Consider the following 20,907-nt stretch of genomic DNA (forward strand, 5'->3'; position numbering starts at 1 on the left):
CCCCCAGCTTTAGGAGGAGAGGTTTGCTCACATAGGTGCCCTCTGGATCACACTGTTCACACTGGTGATCCTTGCAGGAATTCCATGAGTTTCTGTCGTTGTCCTTTTTGCCTCTTACCCTTATTTGTCTTTTGTTCTCTCCTCTGGCTCTTCTGGGGACCTCCTTTTTCCTCTCAAATCCAATTTTCCCAGCTGAAGAGAAAAACCTTGGTGGTTGGTTTAAAGCCATTCCTAGCAGCTTCCTCCTGTTCTCATCACTGTTGGTGCTCCCTGGCGAGGGCCAGCCATCCATTTATAGTCTCTGAAAGAGGTGGAAGGACATTTCTGTTCTGTGTTTTGCAGTCACTGTGTCAGAGCAGGACCCAGGGTCCTTTTGGAGAGGAGCTGCATGACTGCAGCTGCCGAGCTGTGTGTCTTTTATGCTCTTGGGCTCATTCCCAGCTGTGAAGTCCAATCTGTCTTCCCTGCCTGCACCAGCAACACCCTTTGGCTCATCAGCACGTCCTCATCTCCTCCTCCTACAGCCAGACACTCCTGTCAGGAGCTGCCAAGGAAAAATGGTGACCTGTGACTGCAGCCTTCCCACTGCCAGCACACAGAGAGCCAAGCCTGGACACGCTGGCTTTGTGGGCTGGCAGAACCAACGTGCTGCTTTTTCAGCAGACCCAGTCAGACCACCATGGCTGCAACAGAAGGTGAAGCCTAGCCCAATCTGCTGAGAGGTGGAAGAGCACAACCTAAGAACAGAAGGACAGGGGTTTAAAATGCTGCTGTAGCTCACTGAAATCTCCAAAATGTGTGTGATTCTTCCACCCCAAAGATCTGCAATCAATTCCAGCTGCCTGGCGTGCTGCGTGATTTATTGCCGTGCCTGCGAGATTTTGGCTGTGGTGAAACACGCTTGTATGCTGCCTATAAAAGAGCAAATCTGAAGAAAGGACTTTCTGGATGTGGTTCAGAGTGTGTAACAAAACCCAGATTGCCAAGTCCTTCCAGGCAGTACCACAGCAACGCAAACAGGCAATACAAGTTTAATCTCTAGCACACTCGATCTCTTTTGCCTCTGAGCACCAGAGAGAGACTTAAAACGCTGCAGACTATGCTATTCCTACACAAAGGGTAGACTACTTAAGGAAGCAAATGCCAAGCCCCATTACATAACCTAGTGCATCTTTTCTAAATTAAAGCCTTTCCACAGGCAGAGCACTAGCAAAATAGTTCTGCACAAAATACGTGGAAAAAGAAAAATCAGAGCAAATACATCTTTCTTTCAAAATATAAATACTATGAATGCAAATAGGAATCCAACACTCTATGTCAGATCTACAGCACAAAAGTAGCTGGATGCCCACCATTCATGCTAAGTGTCCATAGTAAAAAATTAAGTGTAATTTTGTAGTAACTTTCAGTGCTTTCTGCAGCCTGGTTGTTCCAATGATTCTCCTACTGGCATTGTTGCCTGTTAAGCAGCCTACCCCAACTCAGTTACTGAGGGATTGGTACCATCATCCCCACCCCCTGGGACCTCCAGAGCAGACAGCTGGGCTTGCTAAAACGGGGGAGGGAGATTCCAAGGGCATTTCCAGAATAAATGTGTTGTACAAGCCTGCAAACCCCTGCCCTTGCATGTCATCTCCCAGTCTAATGTCTTTCAGTCCATCATTATTTTAATTCAGACAAGGCCCTGCTATGCAGGAGTTGCACAAACACAGAAGGATAAAGACAGTCCCTACCTGAAAGATTTCATGGTCGAAGATGTGCTCTGCCAGGCTCCTAATCAAGCATACATGTTGCAGGGAATGCAAGGCTCTATCTCTTCGTTGGGTGTTGGAGAAGCATCACACCAGATGTGGGATGGCTTGTCAAGCGAGTAAAGAACTACAGATCATCTAATTTCACATTCCCCTCTTTCAACATATGCAAGATCTGGTTAACAGAAAGTTTTTCAGTTCCTTGGAGGGGTGCAGTATTGTAAAAAGATAATGGAGAAGTGACAAGGAGAAACCAAGCTTCCCAGTCATCCAATTACTGGAGATAAAGCTGGAGAGGGATGTGTGCAGGCAGGAGATGAGCAGGTCTGAGCTGTGCAGCTCCCTCCACAGTCTCCATGTGCCTTGTTCCCATGTGTGTCCTAGCAGCACTCGCCCCCTGTATCACTGCTTTGGGCACCCAGCCATCCTGGCTCCTCCTCTCCCTTCCCTGCCCTCCCTCCTTCCTCGTTTCTAACTACTTTAAGCTTTCTCTTTCCTGCTGCCATGCTATTTGTTGCTGACTTTGGACATTCTTTATGGCCTTTCATCAGACGTCCCATCGCTCACACACTCTGCATTGGTTTGGCCTGCTCTGCCTTTTGTCTGTGCAAAAACAAAAGCTTTATCTGTTGCCCAGAGACCATGGTGACTTCAGGGCTTTCCCAGTGCCAGCACCTAATTGCAAACAAATGGAGGTCCCGGCTACATCACCAGCATTTCTGGGTCTTGGGTGGGAGGGCCTGATTCTGCTCCCTCTGCACTGTGGGACTGGTGAAAGGCTCATGATTTACAGCAGAGTATCTCATGTTGCCATCTGGCCTTCAGCAATCTAGCTGGCTTGGGAGAGAAGGCATAAAAGCCACACCATGCTCATGACATGAATATCTCTCATGCCTGGTTTTCCTTAATGTCAATGTGTGAAGGGGAGTTGACTGCAATGAACAACCTGTGTACTCCTCACAAAATCCTCACAGGGCACAGAAGTGTGGCACAACATTTCCACTCCATTTCTGCCTCTCTTTGAAACCCCCAAAGGGATCATCCCTCCATGGTGATGACTGCCAGAGAGAGGCAGAAGAGGCAGATTCCCAAAACTCTCACATTTGTTAGTGTTCCAAAGCAGGACAGAAAAAGTCTGAATATCATGTTTGCTAGTGGAATGGACAGTTTGGAAAGGATTCTCTCAGGAAATGACAAAGTAATTTGTTCTGCTCAAATTGACAGAGAGTTGGCTTTGCCTGCATGTCACAGTGACTGATAGGAGTTGGAGTTCCAGCAATCCACCCAAGCCTGGCTTCCCCAAGCTAGCCTACATCTCCTGCACTGCACTTCTTCATGGCCCATCCATGACTTACTGGAACATGTCAGCCAAAGGTGTCTCAAGGGGTTTATAGGTCCTCCACAGCACCAAGCTCATAAAAGATACTGAGAGCATGAAGCAGAGCCTGGGACTAGGTCAATTTAATCTGACATCTTTTGATTATGGTTTGACATCCAGCAGATAGTACAAAAGTTTCAGCAAACTTTCCCTGAAAAATTTCAATTTCATTAAAATTATTTTTAATTGCATAAATGCTTCAGCAGAAAACTCTCAATCACTTCTAAATTTTCTGAAAAGTTATCAATTATGTGCAGTTTATTGTTTTTGTTTGTACTCTTCAGCATATTTGACTTTGCTGGGGAATCATTCTCTGGGATTGATCAGCAGATAAACAATGCCAAATCGTACCAGCATTATTTCTTTCTCTTTCTCTCAAGTGCCTCCTTTCCCTTGGAGGGTTTCCCAACTTTCATGTGGAGTACATGTTTCCCATGAACAAATGAGGGCTGTGCCAGCCCCAGGGCTGTCCCACTCCTCCACCTGTGCCCCCAGCACTGCCTGGGCTTACTCTGGGGGTGTGCACAGGCTCGCCCCAAGCAGCAACCCCACCACCCTGTGGGAGGGCAGGTAGCACAGAGAGAACAGGAAGGATTGTTCTTGCCTGCTGTCTCACAAACAGATCTGGATACAATTCTTTTTTTGTCAGGCTGATTTTCTTGGAATCCAAACATTCAATGGGAACATGGCCATGCTGGTTAAACTTCAGTGGGAAAGTCCAAATGCTCTGAGGTAACTTTTTCATTTTCTCTCAATAGTTCTCAATTGTTTCATTTTCATAATATTGAAACCTGTAGTTCTGATGAGGTAGAACGACTTGTTTTGACTTCACTGTTTCAAATATGATCTAATAATATAACAGAGCAAGGCAACATCAAAAGTAGATGTTTTTACCTTTTAGAAATTAAATGTATTCCCAAATCAAATAATTTTTGTGGAACTAGTCTTCCTGCAAGAAGTTATGATGACTGACTTCCCTTGAGTCAATTAGTAATGGAAACAAAGGGCAAAACATCAGCAGTATTCAGGAAAGATTATTTCTTTTTTGATCACTTCTAGCAGCCGTGATTTGGGAGAGAGGGACTTGAGAGGAACAGAAGACCAGTTTTTCCCTGCAGCCATAGCAAAGCTCTGAGGGATCCCTGCAGTGCTGCTGGAATCTGTCCCTAGCAGCAGGGAGCCTTAGTGGTTAGGAGGTGAAGGTATGAGAGTGCCCCAAAACGATGCTCTGGCAACATCAGTGCCTGGAAACCATGGAAAGCAGTGTGTGCAGCAGCCAACCTGGATGAGTCTTTCCTGTACATTTCCCTTCAGGGGCTGTTCTTCGATGGGTTTGAATTAGGCTCAAGTTATGAATCTATAAATATGGTATTTTTTGTCATTATGCCTGTTTTGTATTAAACTTCTGCAGCTTTTTTTTCCCTTGCTTCCCCCTCCCCACTCCAGACCCTCCCTTTCTCTCTGTGTGTCTCTCTCTCACCATTTTGGCAGCTGTGCTCTGCCTTGACAGCATCAGAAAAAGAGGTAGGAGAGTCAGGAGAATAGGGGAAGGATGAGATGTTCTTCTACCACCACAGTATTTGGGGTCTCAGTGGTGAATGAACTGAGTGGAGAGATATTACTCAGAGGAAGAAGGCAAAACCTAAGATTACAAGTCTTGTCCATCTTAGAGATAAGGAAGAACATCTACAGGCAAAAAATAGTGGAGATGTCTTCTGATTTCCTGTGGGGAAGGAGCCCATGTTCAGATGTGCAGAGTACATCCATGACCTCTAATCCTCATTGTTCTGTAAAGTCAGGACCAGACACCACAGGAGCACTTTCTGTGCAGGATGGGCATGGGGGTCACCCTGGCTGGGAGGTTTTCCCCATTTCATTACAAGCTGAAGAAATAATTTTTAAGGCAATTTTATTCCAAACTGAGAAAAGTATATTGTCCTATTTTATCTGAACTTGAAGAACTTTTACTTGTCTCCTGAAGTGCTTTGAAAGCACTATATCTATATAAGAAATGGATCTAATTCTTCGGGTGTTCTAACACAGAGAGTTTATCTCTAGCACAGCTGTATGTGTTTTCTCATCTTACACACCAGGCTCTATAAAAGCAAAATCAGATCCAAGTGCCTGCTAGTCTTTTTGTCCATCTAGAAGAAAAAGCTTTTAAAAAAAAAGCCTAAATAGTTTCAGGTATGTGGATTTAATGACATGGAGAACAAAGCCTGTGGATTTATTTTGGATTATACTGTATAATCAAGACTAGAACTTTGCCAAGTATCCTCCCCCTGGACTTTTCATCACTTTGTTTTACTTGTTACTTAGGACCTGTGAATCCTAACTCTTTGAACACTTGCCTTCAGAGGAATGAAATTAGATTATTAGTAGCTTTCATCCTGCAGTCCCAGTTGCTCAGGCTTTGGCAAATGTCCTTCCACAGAGCAGCAACCTTTGTGACCTGCAGGGTAAAATGCAGAGAAGGCTGATGAGACAAAGCCCCCACTAATTCACCACGATGAGTAACTAAACAGAGCATTAAAAACGAAAGGCTTGCTGTTTCTCAAGCACAGAGATGTGCCTGATCTCCAGGGTGGATGGGTGTCATCACCCTTCTCCACAGCACTGGGAACAGTGCTCAGCACTGAATCATTCTCAGCAGATTGTGCAGCAAAATACATCAGAGTAAGGATGAGTCTGAGGGGAGAGGTTGTGTGGCTTTGGAGTTTGTTTTTTTCTGCTGTTTTGTTTATTTGTTTGTTTTGGATCTTCATTTATTTATAGGGGAGAGTGTTGCTGTAGAGAAGAGGTGTTTCCTGGCAGGTGCTGGTGGGTTGCAGTTAGGGAAGACTTTCACTTCAGAGAGGATGGGATTTGCCTCAGTGGATGCCACAAACCAACTGGCATGTGTAAGAACAGTTTGCTCTCACCCTGCTTCTTTCGGGGGCTGCATCTTCAGCAGACCAGACTGTCAGATCAGGTCCTAAATGTCTCTGCATTGTTTCATCGTTTCTAATTAACCTTAGTTGCTCTGCTCACAGTTTCTAGGTAAGATGGCATCTGCTTTTCTAATACTTTATCCAAACTTGCATAAGCAAATCACTTTAAAGAATTGTTTGAGGAAGTAATTTAGGAAAACTATGGAAATGAAGTGCTGGGTGACTCCTTCAGTGGCCAGCACTCCATGGTGCTGCAGGGCAGTGGAAGCCTGGGCTCCCTCAGAGATGGCTTCTCCTGAAAACTGTCCCAGAAGCAGGTAGGAGCATCCAGGGTTGTCTGACAAAGGCTTCTTCCAATTCTTCACAGTTCTGCAGGCATAAATCACCAAAGGCTCCTTTGGTAGAGTCCAAATCACTCTGCTTCAGACAGGTCAGTGTGCAGCCATGATCTGAGTGAGATCTCCCATGGCAGCCTCACCCACCAGCTCCTTCTGGACCTCCCTGCCACTGGGAGGTGATGATTGCAAACCTGGGATGCTGCAGGAGTGACAGCCAGCTCAGATGGCTGGAAGGCAAGGCGAGCTGATCAGACTCCTTGCTTTGCCACACTGATACTAAGTTCTTAAAATCTCTTTTATGTATTTCCAGTGGGCTGGAATACCACCTCTCATTCCCTTTGAAGAACTACCCAGGTGCTCATGTTATAAAGAGGTTGTTAAGTATGATATGAGACAGAAACTAACACAACACAAACCATCAGCTGTGGACAGCCCATTTCCTATTCACTGAAATCCAGGGGATATTTACTATGGCTTCTCTTCCCCCCCACAACAGAAGAAAAAGAACAACATTGCAACAACATGCCCAGTTATTCTCTATTTTATTTTTAATGCCAACTGCCTGCAAGTGCTGCTATGTCAGAAAGGGTGCAGACACAAACCAGTGGGCAAATGAAAGGCAGAGGATTGGGTCCTGGGGACAAAAATGGAGACCAGCCCTTCTTATTGTTTTCAAAAATGCAAGCATCCCTTCAGGGTGCCTGAACTGTCTGCAGAGCAAAGGACACAGCAGCCCAAGGACAGCAGCATTGCAGATATGAAAAAAAAGGCTTGTAACCCACTCCCAGGTGTTGGTAGTTGTCCCTGGCCATGTCCAGGTCTCTGTTCCCATTTCAGCACAGACCCAAGTGTCTCAGTTTCTTGCAACAAGCATCCCCCTGCAAACACCCAAGCTGGGGTGAAGAGATACCCAGAACTCTCCTGCCTGCCCTTCTGCACAGTCCCAGCCCATGCAGCAGTGAGGCCAGGACAGCCCTGGCACACAGAGAGCAGGGCAGCAGTCAGCAGGGGCTGGCAGTGGGACGAGATGAGATGGGGCAGGGAGAGCAGGGAGCTGAGCAGGCTGCGAGCAGCACAGGAACTGATTCTTTGTTTGGCACATTGGTTTTCAAGTCACCCTGTAGCTTCAGTTCAGTTTGTTCTTGCTTCAGCCAAATATTGTGAACATTAAGAAAACAAACCCAATGAAGAAGCAATTGTGAAATTTGCAAACATATACAAATTTTAGCAGGGCCACTTCACAATTCAACACTTGCTGCCCACTCAGTTGTAAAGAAACACGAAGTTACAATTATGTTGAACACTTTGCTAAGTGAAATGTGTGCATAAAAGTCATAGGTGTATTGATATAGACATAAATGTGCTTGTATATGTGTATTTGTGTGTATATATGACATATAATCCATTTTACATGTGTATAAAAGATGTGTGTAGAAGGCAGCCAGCAACCTAACAGGCCAATAAAATCACACCCCGGGTGTTCCAGCTAGAAAGCATAGGGAATTTTATTAAATCTGTTATTGAGCTTGGCATGTAAATCCCCCCTTACCTGGTGCTACCCATAATATTAATCAAGAAACAGCACTGCAAAGAATTTGGGATAGTTTAGTCCTTGTAAGGGACACATGAGAAATATGTGAGCCCTTCCAGTGGGAGCATAGAGGACACTGCAAACACCCAGGCAGAGCTGTGCTAGAGATCTGCTGGAAATTAAAGCATTTTCTCATTGGAAAATTGGAACTGTGAAGATCAAAGCCTTTTGATGAATCAGATTGATTTTGGCAGCATCTACCCTTTGGGAAAAGTAAAATGAAATTGCTTGCTTGGAATTGTCAGTCGTGTCTCATTCATGCCAGTCATTCAGTGCCTCACAGAGTTTTCTTTCTTGAGAGACATTGCAACGAGACTGTGGCCAGAAATTACACTGCAGACTGGAATGGGGAGAGTGCCTGGGACTGGATTCAGTACAGCAGGACTGGGGAACTGCAAAAAACCACCAGGTTTTGCTGCAGAGCAGGCAGAGAGTATCATGTCATCCACAGCAAACAGTCCCCATTGCTGAAAAGGGCTCCATAATTGATTTCTCACTCTCCATCACTGTTTTTCCTCACAGTGATGCATGAAACTGTAGAAAACACCAGAGTTGCCTCAGGGAGACTGCATTTCTCAGGCTCTAGCTGATAAGGCATTTGAAGAATTGTGATTCACATATTTTTTTAAAAGCTCACTTAGCTTAGAAGTAAACAGATGCTGTAGGAGGCCATTATTTTACAAACACACTTGCACAACTGCTGGCAAATGGACTAATTATCCTCTGAGATAGTTTACATGTGTATAAGGAGCAAGGACCATCTACTAGCAGAGCCCTGTGTGGGCAGAGAACTACTGAGTCATTGCAATATTTTGGCTAAGCTGCACTCAGCTGCTGTTTCTCAGGTTAATCTAATCATCCTCATGAAGTTTGCACAGAAGAATTAGATGCAGGCACAACCCAGTACAGCCAGGCCAAAGAGACATATTCCATTCCAGACTATATTCCATTTCCAGTTCTGGTCTGCCCTGCACATGTGCTAAACAGCAATCCTTCTCAGCTTTTTCTGCCATTCCTTTATCCTTCCTCCATTGCAGGTTTGCCAAAATTGCTGTAAGGGCCCTTAATGTCCCTGGCTCTGCCCTTCCATGTTGGGCTGTAGACAGGCAGGCAGAGAAAGGAGCTGTAGGAGTTAGAGCATGGGACATGCACTTGCAAACCTGCTCTTGTACAGATGCTGCCAGCTGGGCTGGGGTGTGATGTGTGACTGCCAGGGCTCTGCTGGGTCACTCCCAGCCACTGTCTGTCATTTCTTCTCCTCTGGGGTAAGTATGTGCTGGCAGCAGCCACTCCCCATCTGTCCCTCAGTGCTGCAGGGTGTCAGTTGTCCTTTTTTCAATGAACACTGCTAAAGCACAGGGGATTGAAATTAGCTATACACTTGGCTGAATGCAAGTTTCAGATGAAAAAACAAAGCAAACTTTAAAAGTACTTCAGCACTTCAGGCTGCCATTTTAAAATGAAAATACTTTCCTTCTAAAGGAGCCTTGTCTAAAAGGTAATTGAAAGAGTAAGACAATTTGAGAAAACAAATTGTTCTGTGATGATTAGAATTTTTTTTTACTGTTCTATTATAGTTCAGTTCAGTCCAAATCAATTATCTCATCCCTTCCCCAAGTTTCCTAAATCAATTGCCAAAACCTCAGTCTCTTTCCCATTACTTTCCATCCATACTCTCAGTCAATATCCTCTTCCTGTCCTCACCACTTACTGTTAATTGGGACTCCATCACTTTGCTCCTCCTGTGATCTGTGTCCCTTCACCACCAAGCTCCTCAGCTTCCTCCAATGACTGTTTCTGAGACTGAGCTCTTTTTGCTATCCCTGCTCTAATCTGGATATCAAACTCGGGCAGAGTGTGTCTCCTGCTCAGAGGAGATCCTTCCACTTGTGAGCAGGATAATGGCCAGGTTCTCAGCTGCTGTAACCTGGCACAGCCCCAGTGCCTTCACGTGGCTCTGAGGTGTTTTACATGCCTCTGAAGAGGTGGTTCATCCAAAAAGAACACAAGATACTCTACAGGGGAGAGGTGAGCATTGCCTTGCCTGTGGCTGATGTGCAGCCAGCTTTGTTCTGTCTATCACTTTTATTAGACTTGCTCTCCTCACAGGCAATCCTCTTACAGCCTTCTATTTGGGTAATCTGCTCTTCATCACCCTGCATATTTCAATCCACATATTTACACGGCTGAGACTGTGTGAGAAATTAGATCCACATCACCCCACATCTGTACTCCCACTCTGGAAAGTTTTTCACTGCTGGGCTGTCAGGAATCATTACAAACCTGAGGACCAAATACCCTCATATGAATGCCTTCAACTGGCCTCCAGGACCAGGGATGATGTATGAGCTGTGATAGGCTCTCTGCTTCCCCTGATGCTCAGAAACACAACTCCTCTCTGGAAAGAGGATGCTTATTGCTTAAACACATCTGCACTCAAGGATCAGAGAGTGATAAAGCCCTGAGCCTCCCATTGTGAGGCACTCCATGGCCTGTGCAACCCACAGCACTCCAAGAGAGGGATGACCAGTGCTCCCAGCCAAGAGCACACATATACACTGGTATAACCAGTGCTCCCAGCTAGGGAGGAACAGACTGGTGAGATGCTGCAGCAGTAAGTGTCCTGGCCTGATGATGGCATCTTGCTTGCAGAGTGACCCTGAGGGCTGGGGCAGTGCTCACCTGGCAGCTGTTGCACTCTGGCTGCTGAGTTTGTGGGGTGTGGTGTGATGGTGTCAGCTGGCAGTGCCAACTGCTGTCCAGCACGCACTCACCCCATGGCTGCTGCTGCCCATCAGCATGCTCCCAGGGCCCTCCTGCAGGCCTTTTCCTTAAAATAATGGTGAAAAGGGTAAAATATGCATGACAGCATCATCCTCACAAAGGCGTTAGGAGGATAAGTGCCTCAATATAAGAATGCTAAAGCATCTGAGTGTTTCAAACAGATGCCACTTCTGCTGAGACCCAGCTAAGCAAGGCATGAAAATGATGTGCATGTCTTTTAAATGCACAAAACCAGCCCTTAATTTTTTGCTTTTGTTCTTTTAGTTAATTTTTGATGGGTAATACGCATCTCAACATTTTTTTCTTCTGGAAATTGTGTTTAAAAAAGAAGCCAATAGAAAAGGGTAAATAGCAGAGAGAGGAGACCCTGCTTGGTTAGTCTTCAGTGTCCACTTCTTCAACGTGGAAAAATTGTGGAAAGAAATTTTCAAAGCAAGTAGTATTTTTAAAAGAATTTGAATAGTTACTTTCTTGGGAGAGGGACAAAAATCCATAAAAGCAAGAAATAAATATCCATCGAAGTGCATCATCAGAAGATGAGTGCTAGTCACAAGAACTCCTCAGGGACCCCAGGGCTGAGAGGCTGCATGGTCCCTCTCAGCCTTGGTGGCCTGGGTGGCTCCCTGGCAGGTCCTGCCCTGACCCTCCCCTCCTCCTCACCTGGCCCTGAAAGGAAAATGGGGCTTAGGAGTGACCCAGGAGGGGTTCATGTGCAGTGACTCCTGGTTTCCCACCAGCAGGTGAAATCCAAGCCCCCTTTTTCTGTCACTGCCCTTTGAAGAGTTCCCGTGGTTTATGTCAGCTCATGGGTGCCACAATGTCACATTCAGAATTAATGAGGCCAGTGAGGCCAGGAGAATGCCATTAGACTAAATGCAAATGCAGTGCTCAGAGCTGGCCCAGACCTTTGCCCCAACACTAAATGAATTCAAGGCTAAAACCTGGAGCAAATAGCCCAGGGCATGACCCAGTTATGGTTCACACTAAATCCAGACCTTGAACTTGGGAAAACCTTGTTATTTTTTACTTTTAATTTTCATGCACTACTTATTTTCTGTCTGAATGCCAGATATGAAAGAAGAAATGCAGAAATCCTGCAAAAGAGGTCATTCTTCAGCTCCCACCAGTCAGACCAGAAGGGAAAGCAGCTCAAAAGTCTAGATGTATTTGAAAACTTTCCAGCATTCATTTGCAGAGTCTCCAAATCTGGATCAATTCCCAGTGATCATCCAATCTGCTAGGTCTTTCATGCAAATTGGTCTCAGCAAGGTCTACTCCATCACAGAAAAAGACACCCTGTCTCCTAGGGCTGAAACAAAAGAGAATGCAAATAAATATTCACAGAGAACCTGTGCACATGGTCATTATGTAGCTTATTGCCTCTGAAATGAATTCAGAGCAGCCATAGCCTCCAGCCAGTTCACAGGTTCTTGTATTGGGTGGGTGGGCAGAAGGCTCATTTAACCTTTATTCTGAAGTGCAGAAAAAGCCAAAATAAATAAGTCAAAGAGAAGAAATACTGAAAAACAAAGATTAAAGGGGAAGACAGTCCAATTAAGTTTTTCTAGACAGGAAAGTTCCTGGTGATGAACTTTGGCTAAAGGCTTCACTTTCAAAAGGTTTAATAAAAAAATTGCCATATCTTCTGTGACTTTTTATTTGCTATGAAAGCACCAGAGTTAAGCCTACTTTTCATTTCTGGTTGGTGATGGCATTTGATTTCTTTCTTTTCCCCTTCTATTCCTTGAATACTTTCTATGATGAAACTCTTGTCTTTCCCTTCCCAGTTTAATTTCTTTCCTTCCCCACTTAGAGAGGCCCATTGCTGACCCAGAGATAGGCACATGTTCCCAGAACATCCACAACTCCTACTGACTTCAGCATCCTCACTGAAACTAAGCTGTAAAGTTCAGGATTAAAATGAGGTTCAGATTTCAGCTCTGCTCTTTGGAAGCTGGGCTGGCTTTTAAAAGTGTACAAAATGAAGACTGGGCCATGGAGCTCCCAGCTGGCAGATACCAGGCTGTAATAGCTTTGCCTAGCACTGCCCTCCATAAAGAAATGCTGTGTCCAGAGACCTGTTAAGTGAGTAACTCACTGCCCCAGGAAGCAGTTTTTCTCTGTTAGCTCTGCATAAAGCTTGCATCTGCACATATCTTTCTTTTTCTGGGGTCGGTTTTATTCCTGATGGCTTATTGCCAATGCAGGGTTTGCTAGTGAAATCCTCATGGGAGTAGTTTTGAAAGCCTAAAAATCAATCATGAATTTAAGCTTCCCCCATGGCCCCACTCTTTCTGTAGGAATAACACCCCTTCACCACCCTCCCTTCTCCTCAGTTTGCATTGCTCTGGTAAGTTATTTATCAATAAAAATTCCACAGCCAACACATAATTGGATTTCTATAAGAGCTTTCAAAACTGAGTTGCACTGAGTTGCAAGAGTCAGACAATTAACTTGACAGAGGAGTTAGCACTTCAGCCTTGCATCTGTTTTCATTGCCTGCTTCTTTCAGAGCAATCATTTTCTCATTTTATTCTGGTTGTGGAAGGAGCAGGTGAAAACAAGCCAGTTTCTTTAGCAGCCAGCTCTGGTGGTTGGCTGATACTCATCGGAGGACCAGTCAAGTAAAATGCTGGAAACCTCTTCTGGCAGTGGGTTTCAAGCTGGTTATTGATGGGGAGGGGTTCAGATAAGATAAGAACATATAAGAGGCTGCAAACTACACCTCATCTGGAAAATCCAGTGTCACAGGTGAGATGGGAAGCACAAATACTCTGGGCTTTACCCCCAGCAATAACACTTATCTGGAACAGAGCAGCTTCCTTCTGATGAATGGTGTGAAACACAAATTCAGAGCACTGCATCCTCCATCTGCCACCACTGACTTCCCACAGCACAGGACAGACGTGCAAACTGCTCAAACCAGCTAGGCAGCGAAACCAGCTCAGTAAAGCAGCATATGAGTCCTTCCCAGGCTGCTTTCTACTGCTTTCCTTTGCTTCTTTGTTTCAAGCCTTTGTGTTAGAGGGGCAGAGGGGGCTCCCCTCTTCCCTGAGGCAGGTAAGTGATGCAGATGGAGATGCAGTTACTGATGCAGATGCTCATGCAGATGCAGATGCTGATACTGATGCAGATGCAGGTAGATGGCACCAGGAGTCTGACTGCTCTCCCCTCCCTCCCAGCCCCTCTCACAATGTTGTGCCTCCCACAGGGCTGTGCATAGCCCAAAGGCAGAGATTACCTGATGGATTTTAGCTGTAAGGAACGCAGGCAATCCAGCCTGGTTCGTGGCTGGTGAGAGGCAGGTGTCACCATGTCACTGGCAGCACTTCTCATCAGCACTGCAGCTGGCAGTAACCAGACACTGATGTCACCACTGCACAGTGTCCAGCAAAAGACCAAGGCAGGTCCTGCAGTGCTGAGCTGTGCAATGAGCTTCCTGACTTCATCACATCTTTGCAAGAGAGCAGAGGCAAAGCTGGGCTTTACTTTGTGCTGCTGGGTAAATCCCTGTGGGTTTACAGGGTGATCTGTCCCTTTACCCAGGAGTGCAGCTCTCACCCAGGGCTGGGCTGGGCTCCATTCCAGAGAAGCCCCAGCAGTGTCTCTGTTCTCCTGCAGTTTGTTTCACCTCTGCCCCACCGTGGCTGTCAGCTGCTCCCCTCTCCAACACCTTTTCCAATGGCTGTTCTTTCAGTCCAGGAATGAAGGTAACAGAGCTCCTTTACTAGGAGCCCTTCCTGCATCCCCCAGGCACTTCCCTCTGCCTGTCAGCTGCCATGCTCCCAGGTCTCTTTTCCATCTTGCACATAGCAAGCCCATTCACAAGCCCTGACAAGGACTGGGTCTGAGGTTGATTTCCCAGCTGGCACCACAAAGGAGAGGACAGCCCTGGGGCTGTGGGGATGTGCTGGCATTTCTGATAAACAGGCGAGGCTACAAATTAGATTCAGGTCTAAACCAAACTTCCAACTCCAAACAGTTCTGAAATGAAGCTCAGGACTGAATTGAACTTAAAGCTCGGTTAGATTCCTGCTGTGAAAAGGAGCCAGAGCTGAGCACCATGAGCACTTTTGGAGCTGGGTTGTCTTGAACCCTTTAAATGAAACACAGGCTGTATTTTTTAGCTTTCCCATCTGAGGTCTTAGGGCTTGAGGTAGAGGGTCTGCACACCACTGTCTTGGCCTGGGCCACCCACCTCTGTCCTGCTAGCAGTGACCAAGGGAAGGCCAGTTCTGTTGCAGGAAATGTAATTGCTTTACAATTTGCTTCCTGTTTGAACAAAACCAGCAGACCAAATTACTGAACCATTTTGAAGAGAAAGAATTGAATTAGGGATATGGAAACAGCATTTTTGAGGCATTCTCAACAAAGATAAAAAAAAAGAAAAAAAAAGCAAAACTGATGAGAACAGCTTTTTCCATCTCAAATGAATGTTTTGAAACAAAATAACTTTATTTTGCTCCAAAGCTCAAGTGGAGGCAAGTTTTCTTTTTGCTTCATTTCATCTCCCTGGAATATTGAAAAACATCTGTCACAATGGGCAGGTCCCTTTTTCCTCCCCACAAACACTACTTTCACTTGAAACCACATTTTCTGATAGAAAAGCTTCTCAGGCAAAAAAGCAGTCTTTGTGAGAGGGGACAGGGAAGTGTCTGAAAATGAGCTCTGACTCAGAGCAACCCCTCCGTTCCTGGAGAACTTCTGCAGCCATTGCAGTCCCCTCGGTGCTCAGGCTTTTAAAGAGAACATAAAGGCCTCCTGCTCCCCCCAGCCCCAGCAGATGGAAATAATCTGTGCTGTTTACGTATCATTTTACAACCTGGGGAAATCAAGCAGGTGGTGACACAGTTACCTTCACCCAGACTTTAAAGCAATTGTGGTTCCTGCGGTGCCCAGGGGCAGCTTCCCCCTCCAGCAGAGCCAGACAAAGGTAACAGTGAGTGGGTGGGTGACAGGAACATTCTGTGCAGCCCCCTCCTCTGCTGTGTCCATGCAGGGACTCCTGTTTTCCTGTGCTTGCCCGCAGCAGAAACCCCTGCCCTGCCCTCAGCTGTGCCTTGCCCACTCCAGGGGCTGGAACAGCCTTCACTGGTTTCTCACCATCCACAGCAAAAGTGAGAGCCAAGCTGGAACACAAATGCTGCTCGCACTCTGTAACCTCATCTCTTTTTTGTCTGATTTCAGCATGGCAATTTTCAGTTTAGCTTTGTTATTTTTTCTTACCATAAAATTCTGCTTGGATATAAAACTATTCCTTCTTCCCTCACAAATGATTTTATTTTACATGTTCATGTATTTCTGGCAGGTCTGAAGGCAAGGTTTAGTTATACAGTGATTTTCAAGTGAGACCACTCAGCTTTGGCAGGGTCTGTGCTCCCCACCCCTGGTCCCTGTGTTTGATGAGATTCAGGGATGACTTGTGCAGAGAGGATGTATAGATGAGGTGATCTGGGACCTGCTTATTCCTTCACTAAATGATCAGAAAAGATTTCAGAGGTCCCTCATCTCTGCCTTGCCTTTGTTTCTGAAATATCCCTTGAGATCTGAAGGGAGAAGTCAATTATGTTCCCTAAAAATACCAGTTGGCTTTGTAAAATAAATATTGTTGTCTTCTTCTCTTCGATTTTTCAAGAAGGTTCATGTAAAGAGAAAGAAAAAAGTGAGTGGGCTTTTAAAAAAGTGTTTTAAATAAAACATTTCAGGTTTGTATTTCAGTTTTCAAAAAACCCCATACCTGAAGCAGAAAAAGAAAAGAGAAAGAAATATAGGGGAGGGAGGATACAGGGGAGAAGAAAAGTCACATTTATCATTGTCCAAAGTGAGGATCTAGTTTGAACAGCAAACATCATGCAATCAGTTTATCTGACCATCATTGCCCTCCCAAACACATTCAAAAATCAAACCTTTTTTGGCACAGGATTTGTCTACACCCCTTATATTGCTTTAAGGGAACACAGAAGTAGCACACATCTCACACTACTGCTGTACATTGTTTTCCTTGTAGAAATGCACCTTCAAACTGGATTGTTCATTCCAGGAGCCATCTGGGGATATGCTGTGCCAAAGTAAGACATCTTTATTTTGCTGTAATCTCATTCACATCGAAGGTTGCACATCTCATCCACAATAAAACCTCCACATTCCTGACCAAAGCTGTTGTGGGGTTACAGAGCTGGCCTCACAACAAGTTAGCTATGGGAAAAGTGACCCCTTCATGAGGGCTCAGTTTCCAAGCTCCCCTCCAAGCCCTTCAAACCATTTCTGAATGCAGCAAGGCTGCCAAAGAAGAAAATGCTCTTTTAGTTTGTGATTCTATCAGTACCAGGGTGTTTGCTGCACTGGCCTCGTACTCCCATCTCACACAGCTCCAACAGAAAAGCATCAGGCCAAAGAGAATTTCCTTGGAGTGAAAGGAAAGCTGTCAGGCAGAGAGCACCAACACAGTGCCAAGAATGGGCTGCTTGATGTGCACAGCCTGCCAGGACTGCTCCTTTCAGCACTGCTGATAGGATGGACAATAATCCAGTCAATAGCATGGAGCTATCACATCTATCAGTGGGGACACTGTCCCAAAAGGAAGCTCTGCAATCAGAAATGTGATTAGAGGCAGGAAGAGAGATTACAGCCTAGGAAAACGTGTTGAGCAAAAGACACTGAAAATAGTGGGAAAATATCTTGCTTTACAGCAGAGATAAAAAACTAGGAATATTATAGAAGTAGACAGGACTATCAGAGCTGTATAGAAGCCAGATCATCACAGAGCTTCTGTTGCTGTGTCTCCTAGCACAGGAACATCCTGGATGTGCACAAATACACTGTGGAATTGAGTCATAATGTTTGAATGTATCCAGAGGAATGGCTTGTCCACATGCTGCATTTGATGCCTGGAGATAGAGAGGTTCAGAGTAAAATAGGATGCTCCTCAATCTATGGGAATATTCACTATTATATTAATGCATTTTTATAAACAAGAGTTTAGGGACAGTTATAATGTTGGCAGACAACTGCTAATAAAGTAAATTAGTGAGCAGGTTCCCCAGCGGGCAGTTTCCCTCTTCCTTAGGAGCACCTGGTTCTGAATATAACCAGAGTTGGGATATTGATGCAGATGTCCCAGGCAATTTGGCAAGCCTGAGGTTTTTCCCTTCTGAAATTACTCCTTTAAGTCAACTAAGGTTCAAAATGCTCAGTTTTCTGTCTTCTCTCCTCTGAATTTTCTCAATATCTACTGCTGATTTCCTTACACAGGGCTGGTGCTAGCACACCAGGGTCCTCTAACCTCCATCCATGCTCCTATAACTGCAAAGTCTGAGGTTAGTGAGAGTGTTTTCATACAGACTTTTGTTTCTAGCCAGGGCTTGGTTTGCGGCATTTCCAGACCAGTCACAAACCTCTGGAGGAAGTTTGGCTTGAGAGATTTGCAGCTTCATTTTGCTCACTGTAGAAGTTGGAATAACTTGGATAAACACTGGATAATCAGTACAACTCCTTGTGCTTATCTGCCACGAACCCAGGCTGCCTACTCACTACTGCTTCTCCAGCACTAGTTTTCACCAGACATAATCACAAACATTCCTGTTTCCTGATAACATGCAGAGGAGCAAAGTTGATTCAGAAAAGTTTGTTCATGCAGAAGAGCACAGGCAGCTGGGGCTGCTGCTTGTGCCCACAGCTGAGGATTCAAGGGGCTTGCCAGAGCCAGCTTGAACTCCAGCCCAGCTGGAGAGATAGGGAGCTGAGGAAGCGTGACTTCTGAAGAGCAGAGATAGCCTGGGACAAGCACTTGTGACCACTGAAGTAGGGCTCTTGAATTTCCCTTCCCAATAGCACCATGAAGTGTGTGCATGAGATGGTGACACCAGAGAAATGAAGGAGAGACTGGAGGAGTTGCACACTTCTGAATGGATGCTGGACTGCAGTGGATTTTTGGTGAGCCTGGTAAATTCAGCAAATTTGATGTTTGTAAAGGGAGCAGAATTATTTTAGGAGTTTTCTTCTGCTGAAGGAAGTTCCCTGATCTCTGGTGGGCTCTCCCCACACCATCCATAGATCCAGGTCTCTGCTGACATGGCTGGGTGAGCACTCTCACCTCCCCTCTGCCCCTCTATTCCCTGTCTCTACCTTGGATTGCCTGGCAGTGCTGCCAGCCCAGCCTGACTCCCTGCACTTCTGACCCAGGGACTGGACTGAGGAAGCCCCAGGCTCTTGCAGGCACAAGTCAGAAATCCCAGATTTGCAAAGTGCAAGGTTGGCACTCCCAGGATGCTGCTCAGGCTGGCTTGGACCAGCACTGGGGTCCATCACTAGGACCTGCTGAGGCTTGGACAGCAGACCTGCCAGCTCCACATCAGATTGCCACTCTTGGATGTGGAGAACACTGGGGAATAAATCCTAGAGTGCAGGACACATGATTACATGTTCACATACATTAATTTACACCCATTTCTAGCTCTCCTAGTTTTTTTGAAGACATTTCTGTTTATTTATTTTCTCATGTTACCAGTGACATTAATAGTTTAGCAGCAGCTGCTGCCAAAAGAATGAACCAGTTTATAGGCCCAGTGAAGAATGACCTTTTACATTATTGGAGATAAATAAATCTTTGTTCCCCAAGCAGAAGAAATTATTTCATTCAGTAAAGTAACTAAGCAAGGAAATGTCTTCTCTCAAAAGTGTTCAAGAAGTGCTAGTAATGCAGAATGCAATCACCACAACAGATTTATTTAGCCCTTTTCTCTCCATCACTTGTCATATACTTTTAAACATAAAATGACTCCCGAAGGGACCAATTCACAAGACATTTATACAAAAGTTATGTCCAGCCAAAGCAGATGGAATGCAGATAGTGCAGGATATGACAGGGGAGCAGATGTTTTCTAATCATTCCCACATCATTTCTGGTCACTGGCCAGCTGTACTGGGATTACCCAGTCCCCACACACAAGCAGCATGGCTTTGCACTCTGCAGAGACACTTGGTAATCCAGATGCCTGCTTGGGAGAAAAATTCGGAGTCTCAGCACTGGTATTTTTATGATGCCTTGCTGTTGCACCTCATTTAATTGGTAAACAAAGGGAATGATATTGGAACTTAAATCACACTTTTCACTGCCATCCCCAGCACTGGTGTGGCTGCTCTGGAGCCCTCTCCACCTCCAGGGGAGGTGAGCAGCCCTGCAGGGCCGTGTGTGGTTCCCATCTGGCTCCTGGCCATTGTATCAATCCTGCCCTGGGATAATATAATTTTTGCATGCTCACTGGCATTTCTAAGTCACTCTTTGAATTCTATTCAATTATTTTGGGGTGTTTTTTCCCTGAAGACTGAATAATTCTTCTACCTGAATTCTGAGGAAAAAAATTTACTTTTATCTTCATTTAGACAGTGGATAAGATCCAAACGGTTTCTAAAGGAGAAAGATTTATTCCAGACAGACCTGCTGTGAAATCTCCCCATTAATTTACATACATACATACATATATATGTAGAGATAGACACACAGAGATGCCCATGCACACCATCTATCTCTGTATCTATATACATTCACTGCAAAGTTATGCAGAGACAGCTCCATGATGCTTTAGCCCATGCTGTCATGGAATTGAATCACAATGACATTTCCTGAGTTACGGCAGAGCTGCTTTCATTCAAGCTGTTATAAGGACAACTTATTCTAATTTATGTTAGAAATTCCCCTCCTCTATGAGCTGCATTTTGCTGTATTAAGGTTCCTGTTTATTTGTAGTAAAGTGGCACCTGAAGTGGGCAAACAGATTTGTGTTTTTTCACAAGCTCCTGGGCAGGTTTGTGCCTTCCCTACACCAGTCCTTCACATAGCTGGTCTCAACTGTGTCTGCAGACATTGCACTCAAACCTCAAAGATGCAGAGCTGGTACAGGTTTAGGGCTGTAAGCAGGTTAGGCACATCTGAGAAGAGTCCTAAATTCTTTATAGTCCACTCCATACACATACATCCCTGTCTGCAGCCACAAGTATTGTGTAGCTGGTCTACATAGATACAACCTTTCCTTTCCAGGAACCAGCAGATAAATTTCTGCCTCTAAAATAAATCCAGAAGTTTTTATAAAACTTCATGGGTGAAGGACTGTGATTTTAGTGTAGACAAGGACCAGTC

The 20,907-nt window shown here is 45.2% G+C and overlaps 1 protein-coding gene across 1 annotated transcript in view; it reads left to right on the top strand.

Moving 5' to 3' along the window:
• Positions 1-20,907, top strand: part of CXCL12 (C-X-C motif chemokine ligand 12) — an 80,326-nt gene that overhangs the window by 20,004 nt on the left and 39,415 nt on the right. Inside the window, exon 4 of the mRNA XM_033066267.1 lies at positions 3,779-3,861. Within this exon, the coding sequence (XP_032922158.1) occupies positions 3,779-3,860 (82 nt within the window). The 3' untranslated portion in view covers position 3,861. The remainder of the gene's footprint in view (positions 1-3,778; positions 3,862-20,907) is intronic.

The sequence above is a fragment of the Catharus ustulatus genome, chromosome 8 (genome assembly GCF_009819885.2).
Source record: "Catharus ustulatus isolate bCatUst1 chromosome 8, bCatUst1.pri.v2, whole genome shotgun sequence".
Classification (NCBI taxonomy): Eukaryota; Metazoa; Chordata; class Aves; order Passeriformes; family Turdidae; genus Catharus; species Catharus ustulatus.